Source organism: Triticum aestivum, chromosome 6D, assembly GCF_018294505.1.
Source record: "Triticum aestivum cultivar Chinese Spring chromosome 6D, IWGSC CS RefSeq v2.1, whole genome shotgun sequence".
Classification (NCBI taxonomy): domain Eukaryota; kingdom Viridiplantae; phylum Streptophyta; class Magnoliopsida; order Poales; family Poaceae; genus Triticum; species Triticum aestivum.
Window position 1 is genome coordinate 16739601 of NC_057811.1, and position 14433 is coordinate 16754033.

The window sequence follows — 14433 nt, forward strand, 5'->3', positions numbered from 1 at the left end:
TGAAGTATGCTGCGGCATGATGGTCATGAGGACACATGTACTCTCTGTACTTGGCCTACCTTGAACTCCGTCGAGTGTCAGAGTCGGTCTGAATCATGGCCCAGCGAAGGATGACGATTGACATAGCTCCCTTTGCTAGGTCAGGAATCAACGTCTCCAACTCCTCCGGTGTTGCCTTCTTCAGCATCGCGTTTGACTCTTTCTGCATGTCTGCCATGCCCGTGAAGTTGGAGCAGACTTCCATGGTGTCCTCAAACTTGATGTGGTCACCGAGCGAGCACCCAAGAAAGAAAGCGGTCCATCCAATGCCCCAAGGGAAGGGGTTGGAGTTGCTGCTGGAGTTCATGGCGTTAGATAGGAGGGAGAGTGAGAGACAGAGAGATGATCAAGTGAGATGGTGGGTAAGTAGAGGGTGGGTAAATAAAGGGGTTATGGATGATGGCGGTCAACCTCGGAACTTTGTGCTCTTCATAATGCGTGCTCTTTGTAATGCAGATTGACACGGCCGGACAACAAAGGCAAGGAGGTGGGGCAGCCCATGGAGGTTGGGCCGACCACGCCTAAGGATGTGGCCACGAATGAGGACATGGTCCATTCCATCGTTAACCATCGCTCTTCATGTCCTTGTCCTCGGTGTAGAATGTGTAGCCGTTGATATCGTACGCCTCATAGGTCATCAGGTTGTGCTCGGCGCCCTGTGACAAGGCGAATATGAGTTTTTTTCCGCGGAAGAATCCTCATGTAAATGGTACGACGGAAGCTTCTCCTTGAACCAACGCGTGAAACATGAGTTGTGCTCTTTGATTATATCTCCGTCCGTCCTCTGTTGGCCTCGGTCATTGTACGTCTTCTCAATAAAGGTTTTGTGCTCTACCACCCTAGGATCGACCACGTCTATGTGTTGTAGCGTGACTAGGTTTGCTCTTTCAAAGTCGGCGAGTCGACCCTCGAAGTCGACATGCATTTCGCGGCGACCATCGCGGTGACCCCATCCAGTGAGCCTGCCGAGGTGCCTGTTGACGGGCAGACCAACGGGATTCTCGATGCCTAGATAATTCGTGCAGTAGGAGATGCACTCTTCGGTCAAAAAGCCCCTGGGTATGCTTCCCTCTGGATGTGACATTTGCGAACGTATCCTTTGATGACACCATTCATCCTTTCGAATGGCATCATGCTATGCAGGAACGTCGGCCCGAGTTGGATGATATCCTCCATGATATGGACCAGCAGATGCACCATAACATCGAAGAATGCGGGCGGGAAGTACATCTCAAGCTCGCATAGCATCACCATGATCTCTTCCTGTAGCCTTCTGAGTTGCCTCACGCCAACCGACTTCCGAGAGATGACGTCGAAAAAGTTGCATAGGCCAAATAGCGTTTCACGGACGTGCGCGTCCATGATCCCACGGATTGCAACTGGAAGTATCTGCGTCATCAGCACGTGACAGTCGTGAGACTTCATCCCGCTGAACTTCTGCTTCGCTGAGTCTAGGTATCTGCTTATCTTCCCCGCGTAACCGTAAGGAAGTTTTACTCCTACGAGGCAGGTGAAAAACTGCTCGATCTCCTCCTGACTTAGAGTGAAGCACGCGGGAGGGTAGTCATTTCCGGTCTTCTTGGCCTTTTGGCCTTTGCGACGACTTTGCGTGTCCTGCTTCGCCTCATCATCATCATCATTAGCGTGAAGCTCCTCCCTGATGCCCATTGATTTCAAGTCTGCCCTTGCTTTCGGCCCATCTTTGGTCCTCTCTGGCATGTTGAGCAGGGTACCAAGCAGACTCTCGCACACGTTCTTCGTGATATGCATGACATCAAGGCTGTGAGGCACACGGAGGATCTTCCAGTACGGCAAGTCCCAGAAAACAGACCTCGTTTTCCATACCTTCAGCAGCGGCTCTGGCGCCTTTCGCTTCTTTCCCGGCTCTGGCGCCTTTCGCTTCTTTCCCGACAGTGGGCAATCTTTCCAATTTTTCAACAGCTCGTCTATTTCCTCGCCGCTCCTCGTACGCGGGCGTCTTCGGGGTTCGATTTCACCATCGAACATATCCTTGCGTTTTCTCCATGAGTCATCGTCGCGAAGCCACCTTCGATGTCCCATGAACACGGTTTTTGAAGACCCGGGATCTCTATCTAGCTGGCGATACGTTGTGTCATCCATGCACCTGACGCATCCAGAAAATCCGTGGACCACCTGCCCCGCGAGATATCCGAAACCGAGATAGTCGTGCACCGTCGATCGTGAGCAGTGCGGCTCTCATAGGGAACTATTCTTTCTCTGTGGCATCCCACGTATTGGCTGGCGTTTTCCACAGTGTGTCTAGCTCCTCTTTCAGCAGCCCCAGATACAGATTGATGTCGTTCCCTAGTTGTTTCGGCCTTTCAATTAGCATACTCATGTGAATGTACTTCCTCTTCATGCACAATCAGGGGGGAAGGTTGTACATCCACACAAACACAGGCCAGGTGCTATGTGTGCTTCTGTGGCTGCCAAACGGATTGACTCCATCGGTGCTCGCGCCCAGCACGATGTTCCTTGGATCGTCCCTAAATTCTGGGTGTTCGAAGTTCAATGCTTGCCACTGGCTCGCATCCTTAGGGTGACTCAGCATCTTGTCTTTTTTATTTATCTCCGGATCATTTCCGTCATCTTCTCGCTTCTTCTGCTCCCTATCCGCGTGCCAACGCAGGAGCTTTGCTAGCCTAGGGTCCGCGAAATACCGCTGCAGACGAGGAGTGATCGGAAAGTACCACACCACTTTTCGAGGAGCTTTCTTCCTCTTCTTGTATCGAGTGACGCCGCACACCGGACATATGGTAGACTCCGCGTGCTCGTCCCGATAAATGATGCAATTGTTCATGCACACATGGTATTTCACATGCGGTAAATCCAGAGGACACACGATTTTCTTCGCCTCCTCGAAACTGGTCGGGCACTTGTTCCCCTTGGGAAGACGTTCGTGCCAGAATGACATGTTCTCGTCGAAGCATGCGTCGGTCATTTTGTGTTTTACCTTCATCTCCAGAGCCATGAGCGTTACTTTCATGCGGGGTATCCTCGGGCCTGCATCCTTCATACAATGGAGTAACCGCGTCTATCTCCAGTTGATCCAGCTTGGCTTTCTCTCGGGCGACAGCTCTTGCGTTATCCGTCTGCTTGAGAAGCAGCTCTTGAATATGAGGGTCCTGCACCCAGCCCATCGATGGTCCATCGTCGTCTGCTCCGGCATCTTCATCTTCATGATCATGCCCTTCGTCTTGATCTTCCTCATCATCATGTCTGGCATCTTCCACATGATGACTGTGTACTGCATCACCGTCGTGATCATGTCCTGGAGATTCTTCGTCTTCTCGCCCGCCCTCTCCGCGGTGGTTGTCTTGCTGCCCTTCCTCATTTCTTGCCCGGCCCCCATGGACGACTTCATAGTCATCTTCATCACCTTGCCACCGATAGCCATCCATGAAACCACGCAAGAGCAGGTGGTCCCGCACCTGTCCGGAATCCGGGTCCGTAATAAGGCTCTTCAGCTTGCATCTTCGACACGGACATCTTATCTCCGTCTCGTTCTTTTGAAGGATCTCGGCCTTCGCGGAGCTCAAAAACCTATTCACGATGCCTTCGGTCATCGTGCGGACCATGGTCGCCTGCGGGGTAGAGCAAAACGATATTTTAGAACCAAGAAAATTTTTGGCATGACTTTGCCTAAAAATAGAACAAAAAAGAATGCATAGTGCCAAATTCTCGCCGAAACGGAAATGAATCAACATTCCGGGAAAATATTGGCAACTATCGCATTTCAAATACCGGTACCTGCAAACACAAATATATGCAACATCACAAACATATGCAACACCACAAACATACGTAGATCTAGGCCATAAAAAGTGCATGTGCGTGTTGTTGGAGAGAGAAAAAAGTAGATCTACAACATAAAGAAAGATTTCCCCTTACTTACCTATCAAAAAAGGTAATTTAACCACTTAATTTAGGTGAATCTATGGTGCAAATGATGTGAGGAGGAGGAGGCAACCGAGACAAGTTTGGAGGAGGAGGTGGAGAGAATGAAGTGGGGAAAGTGAGTGTGGTAGGTGGCTGTCCAAAATATCTAGCTGATCTCAGATTACCAATGGCGCACCACCTAAAAATGCGCCATTAGTAACCCTGGTTACTAATGGCGCACCTGTTACGTGGTGCGCCATTACTAGTTTTGCAAAAAAAATATATAATTGTTAGTAGTGGCGCACCGTGGTTGGCCATTACGCGGTACGCAGGTGCACCGTGGTTGGCCATTACTAGTTTTGCAAAAAAAAAATTTGTTACGTGGTGTGCCATTACGCGGTACGCAGGTGCGCCATTACTAGTTTTGAAAAAAAGAAGTAAAAAAATTGTTAGTAGTGGCGCACAGAGCGTGTGGTGCGTCATTACTAATTAACTAGTAATGACGCACTGTGCCCTGGTGCGTCATTAATAGTTTTGGAAAAAAATAAAAAATAAAATTTGCTAGTAATGACGCACCGTGTATCTGATGCGCCATTAGTAATGAGGAGAGGACACTAATGGCGCACCTGTATAGCAGTGGCGCACTACATACATGATGCGTCATTAATGTCCATATTAGCTATAGCCCTTTTCCTAACAGTGCGGGTGGCAAATAGGATCTGCTGAGCGACACATAGGAGCTCCCATATGCGAATCGGGTGAGCAAGCATGGCAAGGAGAGGGACTGAGCCGTGGCCCGCAACACTGATGCGAGCATCTGTGCGCCAACATGCGTGGTTGTATCTTGCCCACAAAGGGACACGAGAGCTCCTAGGTGAAGCTCGCGAGCATAAGGAGAAAGTGCTTCCGTGCAGGGCGCTATTTTAATGGGTCGGCCCTTTTGAGTGCCGCCATACGAGCAGAAAAATTCCCAAAATCAAACTTCTCTGGGAATCGAACTCACAACCCCTCGACAAAGGGACATTCTTCGTTATAGCATGAGCTACTGAGTGTAAGCGACTAATCTACCGTGCGCACATTTAAGAACTAAATCCAGAGTAGATATTTCTTTTTTTGAAAAGTTTCAATCATTTGTTGGCAAATTGCAAATTATTTTCTCTAAAAAACGCGAATAACGTTTGAAATAGTGAAGAAGGTTTGGAAATTCGAAAAAATAAATAAAAACATGAACAGTTTTCGAAAAAGTGAAGAATAGTTGAAAACATAAAAAAAATGTAAAACATGAACAATTTCTTAAAAAGTGAACAAAATAAACATGAACATATTTTTAAAATATTTCCAATATTTTTAGACCGTGAACAAATTTTGTAAAAATGAAGAAATTTTGAAAATGTGAACAAAATTTGAAAACATGAACCAAAAACTACAATCAATTGTGATTTTTTATTCCCGATTTTTTATCAACTATGAAAATTTTTATAAAAAAGGAAATTTAATGTATGGTGAACTTTGTTTTTAGCGATGAACGGTTTTTTATACACAGTGGACATTTTTAATGTAAGGCGATTTTTTTAATATGCTAATGTACGGTGGACATTTTTTTACAAACAGTTAGTTTGTTTTAATGCACGGTGAACATTTTTGAACGGTAATTTTTTTTGAAAAAATGAGCTTTTCTAGAAACATGAACAAAATTAGTAATTTTATTATTTTTTAAAGATTTTAACACATTTTTAAAACGTGAATAATTTGTGAAAATTTTGAACTTATGAGAAAAAAACTGAAAAAATAGAATAGAAGGAAAAATAAGAAAAAATAAAAATAAATTAAAAATATAATGAAAAATTGTAAAAGAAAAAGAAAATAAGAGAAGACAGGCTTAGGGAACCTTCTGGAAAGTTCCCAAAACCGGTTGATCCCGAAATGGGCCGGCTCGTGTGGTCTTGTCCCGCGCGGGATCCTAACTGTGTTCGCCATCAGGACGCCTAAATGGGCCGGCCTATAAGCATTAAGGTAAATGTATATATTGTGTTTTTTTGTTCGTTTTCCGTTTTTCTTTGCAAGTAGAGAGACTAATAGTATTGCCAAGTCAACTCTACACCGTTTTCAACAACAAAACTAGCTTGTACTACTCCGTACAAGAAATCGATCAAACTTGTAGTACTAACGAATTAAACCAGCAAGTAAGGTGAAAATCTCATCGTTTAAACGCGGTCAACTCGATGGCTTACATGTGCAACGAGAAGTAATCATGGATGCAGTAACCCTGCAGACTACATCTAGCCCTTCAGCAGAGTCAATTCTGTTAGCATGATTTCCACCGCGTGGCCCAACGGCCCATCGGGCCTTTGATCTCAGGGCGCTCAACCACCCATGGTTGACGGGCCCGTGTGGCACTGCGCTATATAAACAGGGTGGGGTCTGGCGGCATGACTCACGAGGCTCGTTGCGTTGCCACGCCCCCCACCAACACTCCGTACCGATCTAGGGTTCGCAGCAGCGACGGGAAGCGCCGCCACCACTTTGCCTACACACATCCTGCCTTCACCGCCGCTACAGCTCCACCATGGCCACTGGCTCGGGCTCCTCGTGTCAAGCGGAAGGTGAACTACCGATCTAATCTAGCCTACCCGATCCAGAGAGTCTATCAATGGTATCAGCCAGATTGGGTTTAGGATTTTCGGTTGAAATCAAAGAATTATCCCTCCCCGAAGAACCCTAAAGTGACAGGCAAACAAACTCACCGGAGAGGGCCTCGAGCTTGCTGGAAAAGTTGCGCTGCCGCACAGGCCGCGCCATTCCTCTCGATCCCGACGCGCCTCGCATGCCGAGGTTTCGGGAAGAAGAACCACCCCGAGAGGGGCAAAGGGCGCCGCTCGCCAAACCGCTCGACGGCGGCGCACTCACCACAAGGGGAACGCGCCACCGGCGAAGGGGATGGCAACGGCAGCCGCCGCCATCGTCGTTCAACACGAAACAGAAGGGGAGCGGGTGGTGGAAGAAAGAAAGGAGAAAAGGAGGGAGAAAGGGAGGGGGAAGGAGAAAGAGAAGGCGGCCGGATGCGCTGCAGTGGCCTTCCGAGGCCGTCGTAGGCTCGCCGGCGGCGCGAAGGGGCCGCTAGAAGAGCAGCCGGCGGCGGAGAGAGAGGAGCAGCAAGTGGCGCGCACACGCGCCGGGGGGGGGGGATGAAGTAGGGTTCCCCCCGCCAGCGAAGGATACCGTTTTGATCGGCCGATCGGCATGCTGGACTGTCGGATTTCGAAACCCTAACAGCCGGTGTGGGCTCTTGGGCCGAAAAAGAGAAGGCCCAGCCACACGCGCTGGGCCGAGCTCGGCTGGGCTACCTTTTCCATTTTTGATTTTTTCGGTTTTTTTTATTTGTCTAGATTTTTGGGCAAATTTCACATAGTTTTTTCTATTGAAATTGATCCAACGAAATATTTGTCTAGAAAATAGAAAAGTAAAACAGATGCTTCTGAAAAGTAAAAAGTTCATGAATTTTTTATTCATGTTTTTCCGCTGCAAATAAATAAAAGTGCTATTTTTAAAGTAAAAAGAACTAAAGTAAAATTAAATTTTAAAAAAGCATGTTTAAAGATGATTCTGTTATTTTTATGACCAACGTTGTAAATAGCATAATCATGATTTTCTATTATTATAAAAGGTGCTTTTATTTCTAGTTTTGCCCAATGGTGATATAGATTTAATTGCATAAACAGTTGTATGTTTTAATTTTGACCAACGTTGGATTAATGCATGCAATTGTTGTCAGGATCTCACTCATTGTGGTTTCAGGAGGGTACCACTTGATGAGTTTCCTCAAGGATGTTCCAACCCTCCGAGGTGATAATTACACTGAATGGAGAAAGAAAGTTGACTTGGCTTTTGTCTATGATGAGGTGGACTGGGTTGTGGCACTCCAATGCCGGTCAAACCAGCAGAGCCAGTCAGAGATTCAAAAGATGATGATACTGCTTGGAACAAAAAGAAGAGGGATCATGCTCCAGTGGAGATGGCATATTCCCTCGAAAACCAAAAGTGGCTCAACGCCAATAAAAAGTGCATGACTTTCATAAAGAACACAATTGAGAACGCTATTGTGGGCTCAATTGTAGAGTGTACTTCCGTAGCGAGTATCTTGAAAAGATAAGGAGCCAGTTCACTGGTTCTTCAAAGATATATGCTACCCAGTTGCTAAAGCAGCTGGTGATAGAAAAGTACACAGGCGGTGGACATGGCATAAGAGAGCACATCCTCAAGATAAGCAACATGGCAGCTAAGCTTAAACCCATGGATGAAGATTTGGAGCTCAAGCCTGCACTCCTTGTTCACCTGGTCATGGCTTCACAGCCAAAAGAGTTTGACACTTTTGTTGTCAACTACAACATGTCACCTGGAAAATGGGACATTGAAAAGACTATAGGCATGTGTGTGCAAGAAGAGGAAAGACTTAGAACCTCATATGATGGTTCTCTGAACTATGTGAAGGATAATAAGAAAAAGAACTACAATCAAAGTGGCAAAGGTTCCCTTTCAAAGCCACATGGAAAAGCTAACACACACTATCAGCATTAGCAAAAATCCCTTCCAGTGGACAAAGATACATGTCTCCACTGCAAGCAGACTGGGCATTACAAGAAAGATTGCCCTGTTTGGCTAAAGTCAATAATGGCAAAGAGAAGTAACAACATTGTTTCCTTTGTAAATGAATCCTTGTATACACCGAAATCTACTTGGTGGGTTGACTCAGGTGCAACCGTTCATGTTGCAAATTCATTACAGGAATTCCATTTGACACGGACTATGCAAAGAAGCAAAAGATGCATTAAAGTTGCAACCTGGTCATGGCTTTATTTATAAGTTCGGGCACTTGCCTTTACTCTAAAATAAGCAAGTTCGCTCGACAGGTGCCAGTGTTGACCCTTGCTAGCTTGATATCTTGACGATGTTTCCATCATACAGCTTGGGTTGTTATTACCTGTCATAATTTGGTGTCGATTAGTATTTCCTTCATAGCTTCTAACTGTGTGGTTCTAACCCAAAATGAGCTCAGCGATTCAACTATCTAATATAACATCATTATCAAGAGCTATGAATATTTTTTTTCCTTCTTCATAGTTTCCATCAGTATCAAGACATTCGCAAGATTGGGCGCTAGTGGATGGGTGACTATCTCCACTTTTGATCTTTCTATTTGACATTGTATAACATATGATGGTTTCTACAGATCAGTCTTCTATGAGCCCGCGAGAGAGGCGTGGTCTACATCAAGGATTATTACGATGGCGCAGACCAGCAGTTGTTCGAGCAGGCGAGCGTCAGCTCAGTGGGGGCAGTGGAGCAAGCGAGTTGTCTGTAATGCATTTTTCATGCCATCAGGTTGTATCTCCGTAGGTCTTCTTTCATGTGCTATAAATACAAACATATTAGCCCCATCCGAAGAAGTTTATATCTTAAATTTATCTAGATATGGATGTATCTAACACTAAATGTATCTAAGACATGCTTTTTGGGACGAAGGGAGTACGTGCTACCTTTGGACCAACTGTAATGGGTGGTCCTCATTATCTCTACAATTAGTTTAAGTTGATTTGAAATTATAATTTTTCAACACATGCCTAATGTCCTCTATACATGTGCACTGGATGCTTGCTTTCCTAACAAATCAATCTGTAATAAACATCACATCGTATAACTTGATTGTTTCTAGAGACTTATCCAAGTGACTTGCGATGCATATGAATAGAAATGCACATGTACAACATGGACCAAACAAGCCAACTAAATAGGCAGCAGCAAACTAGGCACCACCATCACGTCTAAGCGGCGCCACCAGGTGGCGCCCCAACCACTAGTATATATCAAACATAAGTAGCTTGTCAGCCCAGGCGGGATACATATGCATGCTGATAAATTCATCGGCAGTAGTAGATGGCTCGACGATGACAATACATATACGTACGGATGGCGTACGTATTCTCTCGTGTTTTCTGGCTGCAACTTGCACACTCTTGCACATGCAGTGCACTTGGTACCCATATAATCGATTTCAACCACATATAAGCTTACCATATAAGTAGCTTGGCAGCTAGCTAGCCTGTTAAATTCAACGTACGCGCAGGGCAACGGCAGACGCGTAATCTACTCGGAACAAATGTCCTCGTAATACTTTCTTAGTTATTAGACGAACGCTACACAATTATTCAACAACAGAAAGCTACATGTATGGACAAATGTAAACACTATATAGTATACCTCCAAACTAACTAAATGCTTCCGGGACAAATACTAAATATCTCCAGACTTGGTATCATAATTAAGCTAGTCTTGATGCCAACTAATAATGGAGCACATGTCGACACTGATGAATGTGCCGATCCATCCAGAATATGGCAGCACACATAGCATATCCCATCCAAATCCTGCTCGTGGTTCTTCTGCCATGTGCAAGAGAGGCTAATAGTATTGCCAAGTCAACTACTCTCTGCACGGTTTTCAACAACAAAACTAGCTTGTGCTACTCCGTACAAGAAATCGATCAAACTTGTAGTACTAACGAATTTAACCAGCAGATAAGGTGAAACCCATGTCGCTTACACTGTCAGATACACCATTTACCGGTGGACTGTTAAGATTGAATACTTATCGTGGCGGTGAAAAACTAAATACCGACGTGTGTCAAACGTTTATATGTACTTAGAGCATCTTCAGCCATGTACCTCTAATTCGATCCTTCAAACGCCCGCGGACGCGTCCGGTCAGTGACCAGGCGTGTCCGTTTTGAGCCTCTATTTGTTCATCCATGCAGCCGCAATCCCCATTTTCTTTCTCATATGTCCGGTCATTTGCACGTGATTGGTGGAGATAAACAGAGAGAAAGAAAATAACGAATAAAGAAAGAGAATGAGGACATGTGGACATATGTGGCAATTTACCGGGCGCCCCCGGGCGTGTCCGCGGGCCCTCATATCGTCTCCATATTTGAGATGGATAAGGGGGTTCGCGGACAGCTAGGACATATAGGGAAGATATGAGGGGTCCGGTTGGGTCATATTTTTCCTTCTTTTTCCTGTCCAGTCAGTGACCGGGCACGTCTGCGGGCACACGAGAGATGGTTTGAGGCTTCCGGTTATAGATGCACTTATATTTCCTTTATAAAATAATATAAGATCATTTAGATCATTATTTTAGTGATCTAACTGCTTTTATATTAGTTTACAGACAGAGTATTTACGAGCAGAGCAACTTTAAGGGCCGTCAACTCGATGACTTACATGCGCAATCAGAAGTAATCATGCATGCAGTAACCCTGCAGACTACATCTAGCCCTGCAGCCAATCCAGCAGAGTCAACTCTTGATCGTTTTCCTTAGCGTAGAAGTACGTTTGGGATACCTCAACCTGCAAGTTTTGTGGCGAGATCCGATAAATCCTGCAGGATCAACTCATTGCACGGAGCAGTGCTTGCAAGTTGCAACGGCTAATGCAGTCTAAACAATACTATCATATAAGTAGTTTGGCAGCCCTGGACAGATGTACGATCCCTGTTATTCCTTGCAATTAGTTGGGCCCCGTTAATTTTGGAACAGAAGCAGGTCAAACATATAACTAATGGCGTACACCAATGTGAACAGATCATGGAAAAATGGGTGAAATATTTGAACGATACAAAAGGAAGCCACGGAAGCGTAGATGCCAAAGAATATGCCAGCTGAAGTGGTTCCTGCACGCTATAAATACACATCACATTGTAGTCTCTCTAGCACAAACCAAAGCCATTGCAACCCTGAGATTATTAGGCCTTAATTAGAAGCTCTTTGCATCTTAGTCCACAGCTCTGAGAGCTCCAAGAAGCAAGGAAAGGAGGAGCCTAGCTTCCAGCCTTAGGGGAAGAAATGGAGATGGAGGCCGGCTCTATGGGTGACACAGTGGCAGGCAGGTTCTCGCTGCCGGTGGACTCGGAGAACAAAGCCAAGTCCATCAAGATCTTCTCCTTCGGCAACCCTCATATGCGTGCCTTCCATCTCGGATGGATGTCCTTCTTCACCTGCGTTGTCTCGACCTTCGCCGCCGCACCCCTCATCCCCATCATCCGCGACAACCTCAACCTCACCAAGGCTGACATCGGCAATGCCGGGGTTGCCTCCGTCTCCGGTGCCATCTTCTCCAGGCTAGCCATGGGTGCCATCTGTGACCTTCTTGGTCCACGCTATGGTTGTGCCTTCCTTGTCATGCTCTCTGCACCGGCAGTATTCTGCATGTCCATCATCGATGGTCCTGCTGGATACATCACTATCCGCTTCCTCATCGGTGTGTCGCTTGCCACCTTCGTGTCATGCCAATACTGGGTGAGCACCATGTTCAATAGCAAGATCATTGGGACGGTCGGCGGCTTGACGGCGGGATGGGGTGACATGGGCGGCGGCGCCACACAACTCATCATGCCTCTTGTCTTTGATGCTATCATCGCATGTGGGGCAACACCTTTCACGGCATGGCGTATTGCATACTTTGTGCCAGGGTTGATGCTGGTGGTGATGGGCTTGCTCGTGCTCACCACGGGGCAGGACCTTCCTGATGGGAACATGAGGAGCCTCCAGAAGAATGGTGACATGAACAAGGACAAGTTCTCCAACGTTCTTCGGGGTGCCGTCACCAACTATCGCACTTGGATATTCGTCTTCATCTACGGCTATTGCATGGGCGTCGAGCTCACCACCAATAATGTGATCGCGGAATACTACTACGATAGCTTCCACCTCGACCTTCGTGCTGCCGGAACCATTGCTGCAAGCTTTGGCTTGGCAAACATATTCGCTCGGCCTATGGGTGGCTATCTCTCTGACCTTGGTGCCCGTTACTTCGGCATGCGTGCTCGCCTCTGGAACATCTGGATCCTCCAGACCGCAGGTGGAGCCTTCTGCCTGTGTCTGGGACGTGCATCTACCCTCCCCACCTCCATCACATGCATGGTCCTCTACTCCATTTGTGTTGAGGCGGCATGCGGTGCTGTCTACGGCGTCATCCCATTCGTCTCTAGACGCTCCCTCGGTCTCATCTCCGGCATGAGCGGAGCGGGCGGTAATGTGGGAGGCGGGCTCACACAGTTTCTCTTCTTCACGTCGTCACAGTATTCCACGGGCAAAGGGTTACAATACATGGGCATCATGGTCATGGCGTGTACTCTCCCTGTTGCGCTCATTCACTTCCCACAGTGGGGCTCCATGCTCCTACCGCCCAGCGCCGACGCCACCGAGGAGGACTACTACGGCGCGGAGTGGACGGAGGAGGAGAAAAACAAGGGACTCCACATCGCGAGCCTAAAGTTTGCCGAGAACAGCATCTCTGAGCGTGGCAGGCGCAACGCCATCCTCGCTGCACCCACCACCCCACCTAACAACACACCACAACACGTATGACTCAGATTTTTTTTAACCTCATGTAAACCCTGTATGAAAGCATGTACATGGCCCTGGGGTGGAGGTGGTGCACCCTATGACGACGGTGTGGTATGATTCCTGTCCACACCGCGTGACTTTGTGGGCGCCTAGCAAAACACCCTTAGAGGAGGCCCCTTAGTGTGTGTGTACATGGATGCTAGCTAATCTTTGCTTGTATCATGTGATGAGAAGAGATCAATAAGTGGAAATTAATGCATCGTCTATGCTTGCAACTTGTGTTTGCTTTTGTGAATGTACATATTAGCTTGGGAGATGAAGACTTTTGCAACAACAGTGCAACACGTCGTACAAGTACACAATTTGTCATTGTCCTGTAGCTGGCGTAGATGACCTTGGAGTGTCAACTATGAGCTAGCTACTCCTCTAAACTTGTTTACTCCAGCTAGCAAAACCTATCTGGTGAAGAATATACACCTCCTGTCTCTAGCTAGCCAGCTCTTGATACATGGAGTACCACGTATGGTCAATGGACTTTAGGTCGCCGTACTTGATTATCTTGCATGTGTACGGCCCCAATGCCACGGACTTCATATTATCTTGGAGTGTCGGATAAGAGCACATGGTTGTAGGTTGTAGCTACCTTGCGAAGTTTTCTTTGACGAACCGTACATCGGTCTACTTTTGATCTTCACCAACCGTACGTCTAAATACAACGCACCTCCCCATTTTCATGGGACGTCAGACTTCCGATCGCCGTACCGAGGTACCGTACTCTTTGTTGCACGTGCATGCAAGAGAGAGGCTGACGACGTGCTTAGCTCAGCTCAGCTAGAGTCAACTCTTTTGAGGTTCGGATTTCGTAACGAACGACCGACGTGCCCACGAATACTGCAATGCATTGCTTATCATATTAATGGGTTTGTAGAAGATCGCACAGCTTCATAAGGAACGTACGGCGCGAAAGGGTGCCGCGCAAAGGAGCACGTCTCTCTACTCAACAACTACTCAGGCCATATGGTATCTTGCCTTGGACGTGTGTATGCCGTGTACTGGTTGCCATGCGCTTTACACGGCTTGTTTTACGGTTCACCAAC

At 46.8% G+C, this 14433-nt stretch overlaps 1 protein-coding gene across 1 annotated transcript; it reads left to right on the plus strand.

The window, feature by feature from the left end:
- Window positions 1-11833: 11833 nt before the first annotated feature.
- LOC123140804 (high-affinity nitrate transporter 2.1-like) lies at window positions 11834-13357 on the plus strand. The gene has a single exon (XM_044560086.1). It carries the CDS (start codon window positions 11834-11836, stop codon window positions 13355-13357), a length of 1524 nt encoding a protein of 507 aa, XP_044416021.1.
- Window positions 13358-14433: the final 1076 nt, after the last annotated feature.